The 18911-nt window shown below is 43.2% G+C and overlaps 1 protein-coding gene across 7 annotated transcripts in view; it reads left to right on the forward strand.

The window, feature by feature from the left end:
• Window positions 1-18911, forward strand: part of LOC124139372 (cytosolic purine 5'-nucleotidase-like) — a 210343-nt gene that overhangs the window by 183138 nt on the left and 8294 nt on the right. For all 7 annotated transcript variants that reach the window (XM_046506397.2, XM_046506393.2, XM_048402595.1 and 4 more), the window contains 6 exons: window positions 9725-9782; window positions 14342-14438; window positions 14989-15068; window positions 16044-16104; window positions 17188-17226; window positions 18046-18153. In XM_046506397.2, coding sequence (XP_046362353.1) covers window positions 9725-9782; window positions 14342-14438; window positions 14989-15068; window positions 16044-16104; window positions 17188-17226; window positions 18046-18153 — 443 coding nt within the window. The remainder of the gene's footprint in view (window positions 1-9724; window positions 9783-14341; window positions 14439-14988; window positions 15069-16043; window positions 16105-17187; window positions 17227-18045; window positions 18154-18911) is intronic.

An 18911-nucleotide genomic window follows, 5' to 3' on the forward strand; every position in this document is an offset into this window, starting at 1 on the left:
AGACATGGTACCTTGGGGCGATCGAGTCACTGGGATAGGGGTTGGGTCAGACATGGGTACCTTAGGACGATCTAGTCACTGGGATTGGGGTTTGGGTCAGACATTGGTACCTTGGGCAATCCAGTCATTGGGATAGGGGTTGGGTCAGACATGGGTACGTAGGGGCGATCCAGTCATTTGGATGGGGGTTGGGTCCAGACATGGGTACCTTGGGGCAATCCAGTCATTGGGATAGGGGTTGGGTCAGACATGGGTACCTTGGGGCAATCCAGTCACTGGGATAGGGGTTGGGTCAGACATGGGTACCTTGCGGCGATCCAGTTATTGGGATGGGGGTTGGGTCAGACATTGGTACCTTGGGGCGATCCAGTCATTGGGATAGGGGTTGGGTCAGACATTGGTACCTTAGGACGATCTAGTCACTGGGATAGGCGTTTGGGTCAGACATTGGTACCTTGGGGCGATCCAGTCATTGGGATAGGGGTTGGGTGAGACATTGATACCTTGGGGCGATCCAGTCATTGGGATGGAGGTTGGGTCAGACATTGGTACCTTGCGGCGATCCAGTCACTGGGATAGGGGTTTGGGTCAGACATTGGTACCTTGGGGCAATCCAGTCATTGGGATGGGGGTTGGGTCAGACATTGATACCTTGGGGCGATCCAGTTATTGGGATGGGGGTTGGGTCAGACATGGGTACCTTGCGGCGATCCAGTCACTGGGATAGGGGGTTGACTGACATTGGTACCTTGGGGCGATCCAGTCATTGGGATGGGGGTTGGGTCAGACATTGATACCTTGGGGCGATCCAGTCATTGGGAAAGGGGTTTGGTCAGACATGGGTACCTTAGGACAATCTAGTCATTGGGATAGGTGTTGGGTCAGACATGGGTACCTTAGGACGATCCAGTTATTGGGATGGGGGTTGGGTCAGACATTGTGATGGGGGTTGGGTCAGACATTGGTACCTTGGGGCGATCCAGTCATTTGGATAGGTGTTGGGTCAGGCATTGGTACCTTGGGACGATCCAGTCATTGGGATTGGGGTTGGGTGAGACATTGATACCTTGGGGCGATCCAGTTATTGGGATAGGGGTTGGGTCAGACATTGGGATGGGGGTTGGGTCAGACATTGGTACCTTGGGGCGATCCAGTCATTGGGATGGGGGTTGGGTCAGACATTGGTACCTTGGGGCGATCGAGTCACTGGGATAGGGGTTTGGGTCAGACATTGGTACCTTTGGGCGATCCAGTCATTGGGATAGGGGTTGGGTCAGACATTGATACCTTGGGGCGATCCAGTCATTGGGATGGAGGTTGGGTCAGACATTGGTACCTTGCGGCGATCCAGTCACTGGGATAGGGGTTTGGGTCAGACATTGGTACCTTGGGGCGATCCAGTCATTGGGATAGGGGTTGGGTCAGACATGGGTACCTTAGGACGATCCAGTCACTGGGATAGGGGTTTGGGTCAGACATTGGTACCTTGGGGCGATCCAGTCATTGGGATAGGGGTTGGGTGAGACATTGATACCTTGGGGCGATCCAGTTATTGGGATGGGGGTTGGGTCAGACATGGGTACCTTGCGGCGATCCAGTCACTGGGATAGGGGTTTGGGTCAGACATTGGTACCTTGGGGCGATCCAGTCATTGGGATAGGGGTTGGGTGAGACATTGATACCTTGGGGCGATCCAGTTATTGGGATGGGGGTTGGGTCAGACATGGGTACCTTGCGGCGATCCAGTCATTGGGATGGGGGTTGGGTGAGACATTGATACCTTGGGCAATCCAGTCATTGGGATAGGGGTTGGGTCAGACATTGGTACCTTGGGGCGATCCAGTCATTGGGATAGGGGTTGGGTCAGACATTGATACCTTGGGGCGATCCAGTTATTGGGAGGGGGGTTGACTGACATGGGTACGTAGGGGCGATCCAGTTATTGGGAGGGGGGTTGGGTCAGACATGGGTACCTTGCGGCGATCCAGTCATTGGGATGGGGGTTGACTGACATGGGTACGTAGGGGCGATCCAGTCATTGGGATGGGGGTTGGGTCAGACATTGGTACCTTGGGGCGATCCAGTCATTGGGATGGGGGTTGGGTCAGACATGGGTACAGTGCCAACAGACAAGGTTCATAGTTGAACCCATGCTTTTCAACTTTTTGCATAGTGTCTGCAATGGAGGACAAGTTTTCTCAGCAACTACTGAAGTTACATGAACGACAGTTTGCATGCTTATCTATGAGATACTTGTCAAGACTGTTCGAAAATTGGTCCTGAAATTTTTATATTCCAAAGTTGCTTCCTTGCTACTTGTTTTTATATTTTGAGCATACAGAGCTATGGCCCTTGACCCATGTTACTCTACAAAGGGCATAGTGTCTGCAATGGGGACATGTTTGCTCAGAAGCTACTGAAGTTAGCTTATCTAAGAGATATCAAGACTGGGACAGGAATTGGGGCCTTTTGTGTGTATAAGTGAGTGAGTGAGTGAGTATGGTTTTACGCCGCTTTTAGCAATATTCCAGCAATATCATGGCGGGGGACACCTGAAATGGGCTTCACACATTGTACCCATGTCGGGAATCGAACCCGGGTCTTCGGCGTGACGAGTGAACGCTTTAACCACTGGGCTACCCGACCGCCCCTTGTGTGTATAAAAACGCATTTGATAATTTTTTTTATAGTTTATATTCACTACTATATGAACATGGCGAGTGATAGTCACTCACTCACTCACTCACTCACTCACTCACACACTCACTCACTCACTCACTCACTCACTCACTCACTCACTCACTCACTCACTCAAACTAGCACATTGAAAGACTGAAATATTGCAGCATCTCATACTAAAGCATTTCTCCATCCTCTGTGTTTGAAATTAGTCCAATGATTCAGATCCAAATGTGCCTAATTTACTTGAAATAAAACAGTTGGAAAGTTTTCATTTTTTCTCTCATAGGAGCAAAAACATGTAATACATTGACCCGGCAAGCACAAATACTGATAAGATAGTTTGTGCATGTTCTCCAAATCAGAAACAGCTGCATTTCAACAAACAATAAAGTCAAATTAACATCATTGATTTTTAAGCCTAAAAGCAAATTATAGTTTTGAAGGCATTTTTATGAAATAATACAATGAACCAAGTCCTCGTTGGAATAAATGAGTTATTGCATGTCCTGCCATTATATGCCCTAGGGGGGCGGAGGGGGGGGGCGGGGACTGCGGTGCAGTCCCGTGGTTGAGGAAATCCAGTTCTCTTGTAATTGGCTGAGACATTCATGATGTCTCACAGGAAGGCCTGCTGTCATTCCAGTAGGTTATGGCGTTTAAACCACTTGAATTTGGACAAAAATACATAATTGCTTAAATTTTTTGATTATAAAACATTTGTTTTGTTGATTTCTCATACAATGTACTGGGTGCCATATTAAACCAATTTTCTAGAAATAAAGTATTTATGAATAACTTTCAGATTCAGCGATTATGTGTCTACTTGGAAAAATTTTATGAGAAAATAACTGAGTTTAAAGAGAGAATTTATTAAAATCTATGAAATAATGAAATTATTCTACAGAGGAAATGTATTTGAGTTAAGATGAACAAGAACAAGCAATGTCTTAAGATTGTTTATCTTTAAATGTTTATTTGAACAGGGTAAGTCACTGATCATTAATTCCCCTGGGAGTGGAGGATTTACGTGTGTATGTTGAGATTAATGAGATGATATTAAAGCCATTTAAAGCATGTTGATTTGGTGAGAACTGAATTGTTTGATCGGCATTACTTAGAAGTTGACAGATGACAAATTAGATATAATTTATGGATGACAATGTCTTTATTTACTGAAAAGGCAACATTTGGGAAAAATAGATCCTAATATCGTTGTGAAGCAAGGCTGGATACTGAGCATGGTACAGAATATATATAGTGGTGGAGGATAAGAACTGCTGAAATGTTGGTGGGCGGAAAGCAGACAATTCTTACAAAACTTCTATCTCTATTACATATCTGCCATAAATCCTGTATTTTAGCTTCCATAACAAGGACTAAAATTTTCAGATTTTGAACAGACATCCTCTTCACTGTCAATTACACACAATTAGTTGCTGCCGCGTAGTCTTGTAACTACCCGCGCCGTGATGTCACAATCACGGCCATATAACTTTTTTCCTGTGTGTGCTAGAGTCAACACCTACTATAGTAGTAGTGACAATCTAGCACCTGGTCACATTAACCTAAGATTATTCTAATAAGATGGCTATAATAACATTTCACTAAATATATATTAAAAGTAATACTGTTGCTGAAAGAGACTACACGTACGTAAGTATAGCTGGTGTCGGGTTTGTGAGGTCGCCATGCAGTCTCCCATCATCCCTGGGTGTAAGAAGAGTGGTCACGGGAGATCCTCATGTAAACTGTAAACTGCAGAGGGAAGACCTGCACATTGGAGAAGAGATGTGAGAAATGCACCCACACATCAGAAGAGATATTCTCCAAGATGTCAGATGATGCGACTAAGGCCAAGAGGAGAGAGGTGGCGAAGAAGAAAGTAGACAAGATCATCACTGAGAAATCAGTTTCTACTCCAGTGCCTCCCTCTACAGCGAGCCCATCATCTCCTGCTCTCTCCCTGAACCTCATCCAACAACTTCTGAGAGAACAGCAGGAGATGATGAAAGACATGCTTGATGCTAAGCTGTCGGATATGGACGCTAAGATCATAACGGTAGCTCTGGCAAAGACTACCAGATCTTCGTCCATGGCTGTGGGCCAGCCTACTCAAGATCTTCAAGCTGAGCCACACGGCCAGCCCAAGGACCATGGCCAGGCCATAGGCCATGGCGTGGATCCCGGTTACCAACCCATGGACCAGTCACCAAGCCAGCTTACTGGCCAGCCACCACAAGACCAGAGAAAAATACCGTATTGGAGCCACACGGTGTCCAGGGACAGTCCGTCCACGGCAACCAGCCATACCAGCCAGATGCCAGAGTCATGGTTACCGGAGGGTGACGAGCCCCAGGGGGCAGAAGGGGCATATATAAATTGGTTCATTGCCGGAATCAGACACTCCATACCGCCTCTACAACCATCCTATGAAGGAACTGCGCCGGAAACACCCATGACTATTAGGAACAGTCAAGTTGGACTAATCTACAGCCTCCTAAATGGCTTGATCATCAGGATGCAGGAAGATTTACTATCATCCCAAGTCTGACTTCCTCACAGTTACTGAGACTACAGCGACAACAGCTCCTATCCCAGATTAGGGCAAGGGCCGTATCTAGCCAGACCAAGAAGATTGTGACGCCGCAACCAGTATCAGCGACCACAACTTTCAACGGGAAACTCAGAAATGTGATAGATGGAATGAAACAAGATACAGCCGAGCATTTCCAGACTTCAACCATAGACCTTGCGGTGAGGACTCATGAGTCATCACATTCTCACAAGCGACCCTTGGACCATAAGTCATCTGCGCCCAAACGGCCTCCTAAGAAGAAGTTTGTCCACTCCAGGAAGGATTCGTTCCAACCGAGGCGGAGGTACGACAAGCCACAATCTTTGCAGGACTCTTTTCGCCAGCCAGAATACAAGAAACGGGGATATAATCGCCTTGGAAAATCAAGCTGCAGAGGGGAAAGTCAATTCAGACTTCCTTACATTATAGACCCTTTCGACCTGGTTATGTCTATGGATTGCGATTTACGCCTACTGTTTTTCAACATAACGCTGACTCCGGGCCCAGTGGGAGGGCGCCTTCTGTCATGCGATGAAAATTGGAAGCAGGTTACGCCCGACCACTGGATTCTAGACGTCGTGGCAATATCCGAGCCTGAACATACACGCTGTTGGTTGAAGATTTCACCTGACCGGTGCCAAGTTAGCAGCTGCAGAATTGGCTGTCAGGAAGCTACTAAAGAAGCGAGCCATTCACAACAACACCAAAGGTTTTTACTCCCTAGTCTTTTTAGTCCCGAAGAAGAACACAGCCGAGATGAGGATGATTATGGATCTAAAGACCCTCAACAAGAGATATCTGGTGCCACCTCCAAAATTCCAGATGGAGTCCATACTGAAGTTGCAGTCAACGTTGAAAAAGGGAGACTGGCTTATCAGCCTTGATCTTACAGATGCATATCTTCGTGTCCTGATACACCCATCATCTCTGAAATATCTACGCTTCGCAATCATTGGCTGACGCTAAGAATTCCAAGTCCTACCATTCGGGATATCAATAGCACCTTGACTATTCACCATGATTACAGCATAGGTCAAGTTTGCCCATCTCCAGCTTGTTCGAATCAATGGTTATCTGGAGGATTTCCTAGCGGCAGACCAAGGGAAAAATCAGCTACATCAGAACAAGATATTCTTGGTCCAGCTTATGACCTACCTAGGTTTCCCAGTCAGCCCAGCCAAGTCAGAGATCACTCCGGTCCAAGACATTATATACATCGGAGCAAGATTCCAGCTAGACAGGGGATATCAATGTCCTCCAGAGGATCGATTCGACAAGACTATAAAGATGATCCAATCAATCTCAAGTCAACCCAGCTAGTCGCTGAGGTGGTGGATGTCTCTGCTAGGCAACTTGACATCTCTACAGGATATGACCTTCAGAGGATGGCTGAGGCTACATCCTCTACAGACATGGTTCAACTCAAAACGATTGAAGGGCCTAGAGTTCCAGTCACAGTTACCTCCCACTTTGCTACAAGACCTCCATTGGTAGAATCACAGAGAACATGTGATGAGTGGCATCCCGCTGACTTATTCGACCCCAGAACATCATCTATTCAGAGATGCGTCAGATTCAGGATGGGGAGGTCAGATGGATGATCGTGGAGCACAGAGGAGAAGATCCTTCATATAAACTGCAGGGAAATGAAGGCCATATATTACACCATCCTGGAATGGAGAACACAGCTTCATCTACCTTCATCAGTTCTCATAGCCACAGACAACACCACAGCATATATTCAGAAGCAGGGAGGAACCAGATCCAGCTCCCTGATGATGGATTCTACATGATTGTTTGCCTTGGCAGACTCCTTCAACTGCCGGATGGAAGCGAGACATATACCTGGGAAACTGAACATACTGGCCGACAGCCTCTCACGTTGGGGGAGAATAGTGGCAACAGAATGGACATTACATCCACAGATCTCCAGCTGGATAACCAAAATATGGGACATACCACACATAGATCTATTCGCCACCTGCCAGAACAACCAACTTCCAGTTTATGTCAGTCCAGTACCCGACAAAAGAGCTCACCAGATGGGCGCTCTTTCGATGGATTGGAAGAATCTATTCAGCTATGCATTTTCACCATGGTCTCTCCTAGACAAAGTCATCCACAAGGTGGAGGAGACTGATTGCGTAATAATACTGATAGGCCCAGTATGTCCCAGCAGGACATGGTTCCCCAAACTGCTAAAGCTACTAATGAAGGAACCCATACAGCTACCACTTCATTGAGATCTGCTACGACAGCCCAGGTCCAGCATATTCCACAAAAATCTGCCCAGCCTACATCTAACCGCCTGGAAGTTATCGCGCAGAAAATGCAAACATCCGGATACTCTGAGATTGCCTCGGAAGCTGTTGAAAGATCGTGGCGACCTTCATGCTCCCTTTTATATGACAACAGATGGGACAAGTTTGTCCAGTGGAGAAGACGACTAGGGATTGTTGATAATGCTGTATCAATCCCTATGACAGCGGACTTCCTTCTTCATCTACGTCAAGACGATAAATTCAGACACAGGGCGATAGAAGGTTACAGATCAGCCCTTCATTCTGTACTCCAACATGATGGATTATCTATCGGAAACCATCCCATCCTCAACAGATTAATGAAATCTTTTCTACAAGAAGATATTAAGACCCCTCATATCTACCAAGTGGAATCTATCTGTGGTATTATTGGCACTGTTAAAGGAACCTTACGAACCCATGGCAACGTCTACCCTACTTCAAAAAGCCAGGAAAACATTGTTTCTGCTAGCCATGGCTACAGCAGCAAGAGTTTCAAAGTTACATGCCTTAGACTATTCTAGTCTTACCCATGATCAACGTTGGACTTCTATGACAGTAAGATCGCTCCCAGAATTCACAGCCAAGAACCAATCTACCACAATGGGACTGTTGGGTCATAGACACTATACAGTCCCGGTATTGGGACGAGGAGGATCCGACACCAGCAGTATCAGAGTGTAAGTACACCCTCAATTCCATTAAAATCAGATCTTTGTTTTTGCTACAGCTAAACAAAGATCTGAGGACATCCCATTACGGGTCACGTCAGACAGACCTTGCGGAAACTTTGACCGACCAATGGAATGACCAATCAGAAAGCAGCTTTCTCGTGCTTTACGGCACTAATTTCAAATTGGCGACTATACGCTTTGAAACGTATTTTGACAAATTCTCGATTACAAATTTGAAACCAGAACAAAAGAACATTCTGGAATGGCTTATAGATGGTCTAGATTGTATGGATTCAGTCGTTAAACTCGTAACTATCATTCAGAGTTGAAGATTTGAGGTTGCATGATTAGAAATCACATTCCGACTGTCACTTTCATAATCTGGTAAGAGATGCTCTGATTGGTCGGATGAAAGGTCGTTCTGAAGTGACACCTAATGGGATGTCCTCAGATCTTTGTTTAGCGGTAGCGAGAACTGAGGTCTGATTTTAATGAGATTGGTACACCCTTGATCACTCTGCTTATTGGGTGTAGAATGGATGGACATATGAATTACTCCCTCCCACCTCCCCAATTCATCTACCTCTAGTAGTAGATGATGGAAAAAAGTTATATAGCCGCCATTGTGATGTCATGGCGTTGGTAGTTATGAGACTACTTGGAGGCAACTAATTGTGTATAATTGACAGTGAAGAGGATGTCTGTTGAAAATCTGAAAATTTTAGTTCGTGTGATTGAAGCCTAAGTACAATATTTATGGCAGATAAGTAATAGAGGTAAGTATTCTTAAAATTATTAACAATGATAACATTTGTTCGATATTGCATTGTTAAGACTGAATATATTGAACAGTGTAATAATTATGACAAACAAGAAAAATTCAGACAGAAAACTTGTGTGTGAAAATACAATAAGAAGGCGATTACTTCAGGGTGAGTGAGGGAATGTAGATTATGCTGATGTCAGCAGTATTCCCGCTATGACCCTGCGACCTGTAAAGTATCCAAACACCGGACCAGGCAAACCAGTGTCTGAAAGTATGGTCAAGAATCGACACCATCAGGGTACAATGAAACAAATAATTGGTCAAATCACTGAGCCTGACCACCCCATCCATTCTTGTTGACTCTGAAGCAAAGATAACTGGGACCTATTCTAACTTTGAATCTCAAAGAGATTGATTATTTAATTCCATTATTTTTGATTGCTTGCCCAATGTTGTCACATTGCACCCTGCAGACATATCCTACAATTGTGTCACTGTCTCACCCAGCGAGACGCTCAGTTGTTCCCGCCCCCGTGGGGATTCCGGGTTAGGCATTGCCCAATCACTGGTTTGTCTGGCCCAGGCCTGTGTGAGAGAGCTATAATACTGATGGCTGCAGTGTTTAACAACAGACTGGTTCTCTGTTTTGGTGGCACAGACAGCTCTGGTTTATCTGTTCAAATCTTAATCGTAAGTTGATGCTGACTGTACACCCTCTTTGTTTCAGTGCTGTACATCATGGCCTGTTTGGTGGACTTCTTCTGCAACAATAAAGAGTATACCAGGTATTGCCATAGTAACAAGATAATGCTGATGAAGATGACTATTTAGAGAATCACAGGAAGGTTTCCAATTGGTCATTTCAATCATCGAAGGGTTTTTTAATCTATCATACGTTGATAATATTTGGTTGATATTCTAAGAGTATTGATCCCCACTTTATCTTTTGTGTCGAGATATGTTATCAAGTCCTATTCAATCAGACAGGTGAGGAGGCAGGATACAATCAATGTCTAGAACATTAATAGGTGAGGTGAGGTGAAATGGGGTTTAACGTCGTGTCCAAGATTATTGGACTTTAATAGTGACGTGCATGCACGTGTGTGTGTGTGTGTGTGGCTGCTTGTACTAGTCCGGACTGATGCCGATTTATAGGGCTAGCTCACTGAGATACCATGCCGCAGTTTTACATGAATATCCCACTCAGACACAGTATACTGACTCCGAGCCGACCAGTCCTTGTTTTAGCCCCTTAATGCCAAGCGCCAGACAGGGTAACAACAAGTACCATCTTTTATCACCTTTTGGTATGACGCGGCCGGGGATCGAACCCAGACCTTCCGCTCTATGGGCGGACGCTCTACCACAAGACCACGGAGGCAGTCTAGAACGTTAATAAACGGAAAGATACCACTATGTGTACATGAAGGTGTACAGGCTTCAGATAAGATGCGTTTGTGTGTCATATTATGTTTCTGAAATGTCTTGCCCACCCTGTCTCATTGCACATGAGCGAGTGAACGATTTGGTTTTAACGTCGCTTTGAACAGTATTCCAGTTATATCACTTCGTGTCAGCTTGATATGGGAGGAAAGCCCGAAGTGATGCAGCTCACAGATGGTTACCACTTGGGTTAAACCCACGAGCATTGGTATGGTGCTGACAGACCTAGAAACATAATTGGGGTGAACCAGGATACAAACAGACAATCATAGGTTTCTGGCCTGCCCAAGGGACGCAACTCTGCACTGCGAATTGCGACACTTTAGACGACGAGGCCACCTGTGCTCCTACCTAGCAGGGAAATGATGCAAATATCAAATCACACTACCCTGCTCGTAAATTTATGGTCGTTAAAAGTAATTTAGTGTAGATAAAATTTGACTTGCACATGACGTCACTAATGGCGTAATGTGTTTTCCTGTGAATGTTTGTGGCAGTGAGCACAGGTGCTTGACATGCATCTTCTGGTGAGAAAATGTTAATTACAGCAAGACTCAGGTTTATACCTCTCCAGTCCTTAACTCATTATCAGAGAAATCTGATTTAAAATTGCCTATGACACATACACTGCCAAACCTACGTCTTCCTGTCAGCTGCTTAAGGGGAGATAATCACGAATCATTCCCAGTTGCGTCAGGCATTGAAAAACAACCAATTAAAATTAATTGCAGTGTATCGTTTGCAGAATTGAGGAAATCGGGTTACCGGGGCATATGTTTGTTTTGAAACGACATGAAACTAGTGAAGGTGTTTTGGACTAACTTGAATGAGAAATGTCTCACTTAGTCAGTACTGAGTGTTTTCATGCTTTCTGAGGCTACAAAAAATTAGTATTTTATGGCATGTATGTTTATTCTGCATTAATTGCCATGAAGATGAATGAGTGGGAAGGAAATAGGTAGTTGAAGAATTTATTTAAGGCATGAAGAATATGGGCTGTGATTGGCCAGTCGTTAGACTTGCACAAGTCTCTAAGGCAGTGATTATTAGTTTAAATCATCATATAGATTATATAAACAATAATAGGATCAAGTTGTCCCTGTAAAGAAGTGGCATCCTTACTGTCCCCTTATCTAGACTTGGCTATTATAAGGATAGAATTACTATACAGCAATGGACTTATCATTCAGTACAGACTTGGAGCAAGGCTAGAAGTCTATGGTGCCGCAATTTGCAGTGCAGAGTTGCATCCTTTTGGCGTGACCTAATTCTATGATGTTGGGTTTGAATCACGGTTTTGCCTGATTAGGACTTTTTATTCTGAATTTTCCTGTGTATTATATTTCCATTCTAGGATTATGATCCTGGACGCAATCAATGCCGTAGCTTCGTTTTGTGTCTTATTTGAATCACACAATTCTAAAAATAACTGTCCAATCAAGTTACTCTTGAGTGGGAGAAATTCTGCACACAGTGTCTGATCAGACAAATGGCAGTGGGTCCAGGGTATTATCACAATAGATGGGAGATATTGTAAACATTGACAGGGCTCCAGTCTGTCAAACTAGTAGACAGGCAGTGATTTGTCAACACTAAACATAGCATTCATTGGTCCCTGGTATTGAATGAAAACAAATTGCGGACTACTTGAAGTAATACTGCTCTCCACAAAACTAACATTAACTTAGCAGTTTGTTGTTATTATTTTCATTTGTTGTAAACAGTTTTTGGACGACACTAAACATAGCATTCATTGGTCCTTGGTATCGAATGAAAAATATTTGGGGACTACAGGAAGTGAAAGTGTTGTCCACAACATGAGGTGAGGTGAGGTGAAATGGGGTTTAACGTCGCGTCCAAGATTATCACTTATATAGCGACGTGAATGTACGTGTGTGTGTTTGTGTGGCTGCTTGTACTAGTCCGGACTGATGCCGATTTATAGGGCTAGCTCACTGAGATACCATGCCGCAGTTTAACATGACTATCCCACTCAGACACAGTATACTGACTCTGAGCCGACCAGTCCTTGTTTTAGCCCCTTAATGCCGAGCGCCAGACAGGGTAACAACAAGTACCATCTTTTAACGTCTTTTGGTATGACGTGGTCGGGGATCGAACCCCTGACCTTCCGCTCTCCGGGCGGACGCTCTACCACTAGACCACGGAGGCGGTGTCCACAACATGAACATTAACAAGGCAGTATGTTGGAATTATTATCGCTCAAAACAAACTTTCGAGGTGATATGTGTGTCAGAAAATAACTCGGCATCGGTAATAAGGACGTAATGCAGGTGCAGCTATAAGCAGATATGCTACAGATATGAACCATTTTTTGAGACGCCTCCTCTTGTAAAAGCGCTGAGCTTGCATCACTTAGCAACAGTGGAATCAGTGGAATTGTAAACACTGAATTATCAGTGATGCCTGTCACTTTACAATTTGTGACCAACCATGAGATAAGGGACCTAATGGGTGAAATATCACATTTTGAATTTTCAAAAATACAAACACAAGCTTCAGTTCACATTTATTACAGAGATACATGACATCAAACATTTCAACTCATTCTCTGACATATAACTGTTTATGTAGTAATTGTAGTTTTTAGACACAATGTCTGATGAATTGAAAGTAGATATGTATGCTGAAAGGTTTTGAAATTATGTTTTTATTACATTACGAACTAACGAGGGAAGAATAAGATATTTTTACCAGACTGCACACATGGCGATCTTCACTTAACTAAGCTGACGTCAAACATCTTTATGACGTCATAGCACAATTGTTTCCTGGTACCCATAAGCTCTCTTTTCACCTGGTGGGTCACATTTAATGCATCTTCCCGAGGCAAGAGAGTTAACTGACCATAAAAGTCCAGTTTCCACCCTTGCTGAACTAGGATGGTATTATGGAGTTGGCCGGACTAACGAGTCTATGCATAGTCCAATCAAAATTGCGCACCAAAATCGAAATCTGGTTCGTAAACTGTTGTGCAGATTTCGATTGATTGCAAGATTTGCAAAGTATGTGCACTGCCAACTCGTTGTCAACAGATATTTTCCAAATCTTTTCATGTTTTTAATCAAGGTGCTCGCGTGATTTGATGCATTTCGTGATGTAAGACCCATTTTATTACAATATAGATCTTGCTTATCGATCAGATCGTCCTGACTGGGCGCCACCATTTTGTGTGAAGCAAACGCAAGTGATGGAATCTGATTGGTCCATAGGAGAGGCGTAACTGGTAATAGCCACTGGTGGCGCTACGATAGAGCCCAGTAATTCCAGCCTAGTTCGTCAAGGGTGGAAACTGAACTTTTAAAGTCAGTTAACTCCCTTGCCTCGGGAAGATGGGCAGTTAATGATGTTTGGATGAGTGGTTGGGAACATAGTGTGGACATACATCAGTGTGAACAGGCATATTCAGTGTGTTGTTATTGACCCAATGATAATTTGTTTTTTTTACCTCTGATAATTACTGAACTGGTAGTCATGCCTGTCTTTCATTGTCAAAATAGATCTCATTAGTAATGCCAGGAAATCAGTATTATGAATATGTTTATATTAGTTATTAATAAAATTCAAATGATTTGAATATCTAAAACTAATTCATGTGAGCTACTTTGAACTGTTTTTGATGGTACCCAAATTTGTTGGCTGGGAAGATATCACAACGTTTTGTTTATTTAAAAAATTGTCATGTGGGATGTTTACAACACTGAAGCACTTTACAAGGTGACAATTGTAGTGGGATGTCAGTGTTTGCAAGCAAGTCACCAGGTACACTATGGTCGGAGTCAAAGCATTGACACAATATATGAAGCTCTTACTTTGTGACTCAAGTCAATTTATTGAGCTCATAAAGAGATAAACATCAACTTATGTTTGTTTTTCCCAGGATGAAGACAGGTGTGAAAATTGGCGACATCACCATGACTTTTAAGTCCATTTATCAAGACGTCCTTGTTGCCACAGGACATGTCCATGGCCCCTCAGTGAGTTCACCTTTCCACACATTTCACCGCATAACATTAGTGGTCTAAGGGAGGCAACCCTATTTTGGTGGTTGACCTAACATATTGGGCGTGGCTTACTTCCCTTGTATTGAAATAAATTTGTTTTTCCTCGATAACTAATTTGCACTTTAATAATGTGTGTTTCTGTCATTCATCCTGCTTATGTGATACATGTGTATTTTTTACTTTATTTTAAAGACATCAAAATGTTTTTTGTCAAATGTCTCAAGATGTGGATTTTCTCACTAGTGAGGGTATACTGTGATGTTTTGATGATACCATTTGAATTTCAATATTAATAAATCCTCTGGGAATAATTATCAATGACTGCAATATGCAAATGCTTGTATATGTTTTAGGTGGTGATTTTACAGGAGCTTCAACACATTCATACACTTGATTCATTGATATCAGTTCTTTCGGTTAATTCATGAATGGATAGTTTGAAGTTTTTATTCAAAATTCGGAATTTAAAGTTTATAATGTTATTTGCACATACAAACTTTGGTGTAAAATGTTGCGATTTCAGGGTCCACTGAAAGAGGAAACTGTGAAGAACCTGAGCAAGTACGTCCTGAAAGATGACCGCCTGCCCGTGCTGCTGGACAGGTCAGTGTTGTGGAGACGAATATACTTAAGAAATAAACGATGAGTGGGAGCTGTTTATCATACAATAAAACACTTCTGGGAGAAGAGACGGCCATATGGGGAGTAGGATTATATCTCCTCATGCCAATTGTTATATCTCTCCCTCTTTTGAATGCGGTTGATCGGCCACTGTGTTTATCTGCATAGCCTAGCTACATCTATGGGAACAAATTACTAGACACTTCCCTCTTGAAAATATCATCGTCAAATATATGACGTCATTAAGTTGCAAGCACATATTCAAATCACCAGAAATGATGCCATGATAGAACAATGTTTTATCGTAAAATAAATCGCTCTTAGTTCTTCATTGTTCTTTACGATTTATCGCGTAGCTATCTTATATAGTTGAGTAAGCCATAGCTTGGTGAGGGGCTTTGAAGCTGCTCTATACATTCATAGTCAGGAGTGTTAGCAGTTGATGGCTTGAGTTAGTTGTATGGTTTTACACCGCTTTTAGCAATATTCCAGCAGTATCACAGCAGGGGACACCAGAAATGGGCTTCACACATTGTCCCCATGTAGGAAATCAACTTGGGTCTTCAGCGTGATGAGCGAACGATTTACCCACCAGGCTACCCCACCACCCCCTCATGGCTTGAAACACCCCGATGGTGCAGATGAGGTGACTGACGATCTTTACTCCAGTGGAACCCATGTGCATGGGTAGCCTACAGACCAAGTATTCACGTAATCAGGATCAAATTGGAATTTGAACCAAGGACCAAAAGATCCTGCCACCTACTAAGGGATGCAACTCTGCATGGGAAAATGTGGCACCTTGCACCTCTAGCTTGATGTCCATCTGTTATGTTGCTGATGAATCTATATCAAACTGGTTATGGGAAAAAGTCAGACTTTGTTACAAATTTCCTTTGCCATATCATTCGTTTGTTTGCTGCTATTTTGTTTAATCAATTATTTTGGTGTTTCTAGATTGCGAAGGAATGGTGCCAAAGTGTTTCTTGCCACAAATAGTGGCTACACTTATTCAGATGTGAGTATATTGACATTTTACATTTTTTTAAATGAATTTGTTTGTTGTGGGATGCTGCAGTCAGCAATAATGTCTCTGTATCTCGCTGTCCTGTGATGAATATAGACACACCAGTGGCTGATATATATAGAATATTATGATTGTGAGTTTTATATCCTGTATTAGAATAAGCATTGCATTTAGCAAGTCTTACAATATGTGCATTCATAATGCGCCAAATTACGTTCACAAAGGGGATGCTCATAGCGCTACACTATTATTACTATGCTAAATGGATCAGTGTACGCTCGATTTTCATTCTCAACTCCTTGTGGAGTATACAACCCAAGCTGCCCTTACCATCTACCGTTTTACTCACCACTGGTTTGCCTGGTCCTGCAGCAGCAGTAACTGATTACAGAATAAAACTCACTCACTCACTCACTCACTCACTCACTCACTCACTCACTCACTCACTCACTCACTCACTCAGACCATAAATGTCTGTACAAACGTATGAAGAAGAGATATCTTAGACTATCAAATCCATTGTTACTTTCATTAACATTTGTACTCTATTCTGTTCAAGTAGTAATAAACCGCCTCCTTGGTCTAGTGGTAGAGCGTCCGCCCAGAGAGCGGAAGGTCCAGGGTTCGATCCCCAGCTGCGTCATACCAAATGACGTTAAAAGATGGTACTTGTTGTTACCCTGTCTGGTGCTCGGCATTAAAGAGCTAAAACAAGGACAGGTCGGCTTGGAGTCAGTATACTGTGTCTGAGTGGGATATTCATGTTAAACTGCGGCATGGTATCTCAGTGAGCTAGCATCATAAATCTGCATCAGTCAGGACTAGTACAAGCAGCCACACCCACACCCACACCCACACCCACACCCACACCCCTGTCTGAACTGTGCCCTGTCTGAACTGTGCCCTGTCTGAACTGTGTCCTGTCTGAACTGTGCCCTGTCTGAACTGTCTCCTGTCTGAACTGTGTTCTGACTGAACTGTCTCCTGTCTGAACTGTTCCCTGTCTGAACTGTGTCCTGTCTGAACTGTGCCCTGTCTGAACTGTCTCCTGACTGAACTGTGTCCTCCTTTCAGAAAGTCATGAGCTATATGCTGGACTACCCTCCAGAGAAGGTAAGGACAGTGCATACCTGCTGCAGGAATTCACAACATTGTTTCTTGAATATTTCTGTATTGATTAAAAATGAGTGATCTTTTAGGTGTTCAAGTGGGAATTGATTTATTTCAAGTAGGGCTGATTTACAGTGTAATTCATGACTTGAATTAGTACACAAAGTATGTTTGATCTTAGAGAAGATGCAGCTATGGCTTTGTGTTATTCATGGCTTTAACACGAAGTGTGTTTGATCATAGGGATAGTTATGTTTGGTTATCATGACGAGGACTACATGCAGTATGAAAATATACTCACTCACTTATTCAGCCTGGGAATGGTAGTTTTACACATGCTCAACTTTAAAACAAATCATACTTGTATTGTAATGAGCTTGTAACGCAACATTACGAACCAAGGGCCCTGTTCCACAGAGTGATCTTTGACTGTCATAAGCCTATGTTAAAGTAGGAAGTTACAATCATCTTAGTGCTAGACTGTCATAGGCCTATGTTAAAGTAGGAAGTTACAATCACCTTAGCGCTATGACTGTCGTAAGTCTATGTTAAAGTAGGAAGTTACAATCATCTTAGTGCTAGACTGTCGTAAGTCCATGTTAAAGTAGGAAGTTACAATCATCTTAGTGCTATGACTGTCATAAGTCTATGTTAAAGTATGGAAGTTTCAATCATCTTAGTGCTATGACTGTCATAAGTCTATGTTAAAGTATGGAAGTTTCAATCATCTTAGTGCTATGATCGCTTTGTGGAACAGGGCCCTGGTAATGAACTAGCACTGTGCCATTATGAGAACTGACATGATCTTGAGAACCTGTTCAGTCAACAGACACCAAGCGGGACTGGACGTCGTACTTCGACTACATCGTGGTGGACGCCAGGAAGCCGCTGTTCTTCACGGAGGGAACCATCCTGCGTCAAGTGGACCGGGTGAGTCGCTGGGGTCTGTGGCAGACGTCAAATATGTCAAGGTATCTCGTGCGGGATATTTATTGTTACGACAACTATAGGGAGAAATGAGTCATTCCTATCAATCTTCAGACTTTAGTTAGCTTAGTATAAGTATCTCTCTCCCATCTGTTCAACTTTGTGTGGCCTTGTGGTTAAAGTGCTGGATCATCACCCCGAAGACCTGTATTCAAATTTATGTGGCTAACACCATACTCACTCAGTCAGTTCATGCGTTTGACAGAAAATCTCTAAAATATTGACGAGTGCAATATAATGAAAATGAGTTTGTCTGGAAAGTTACATCACAGCTTGCTGTCATTAGATCTTGTTATTAGAAACATCAAAGACACCTACAATACTGAAGATTTATTTAAGAAAATGTATTAATAACATTACAGTTGTAGGGGAAACCTACCCAGTTTAACATTGATTTAGACAGTTAGTGTTAGACAGTGTTGAGTGCATGAGGTCCTCATAGAACGTCAATGTGTGTTTCAACCTTGACCTATCTGTGATACTTTAAATATACATTGCTGTTTACCTGTATAAGACTAGCCCCACCTGTCTTTGTACCTTTCCTTTGGGACCGCCTCCGTGGTCTAGTGGTAGAGTGTCCACCCGGAGAGCGGAAGGTCCGGGGTTCGATCCCCGACCACTTCATACCAAAAGACGTTAAAAGATGGTACTTGTTGTAACCCTGTCTGGCGCTCGGCATTAAGGGGCTAAAACAAGGACTG

This window comes from Haliotis rufescens, unplaced genomic scaffold (assembly GCF_023055435.1).
Source record: "Haliotis rufescens isolate VD_foot unplaced genomic scaffold, xgHalRufe1.0.p SCAF_27, whole genome shotgun sequence".
NCBI lineage: Eukaryota > Metazoa > Mollusca > Gastropoda > Lepetellida > Haliotidae > Haliotis > Haliotis rufescens.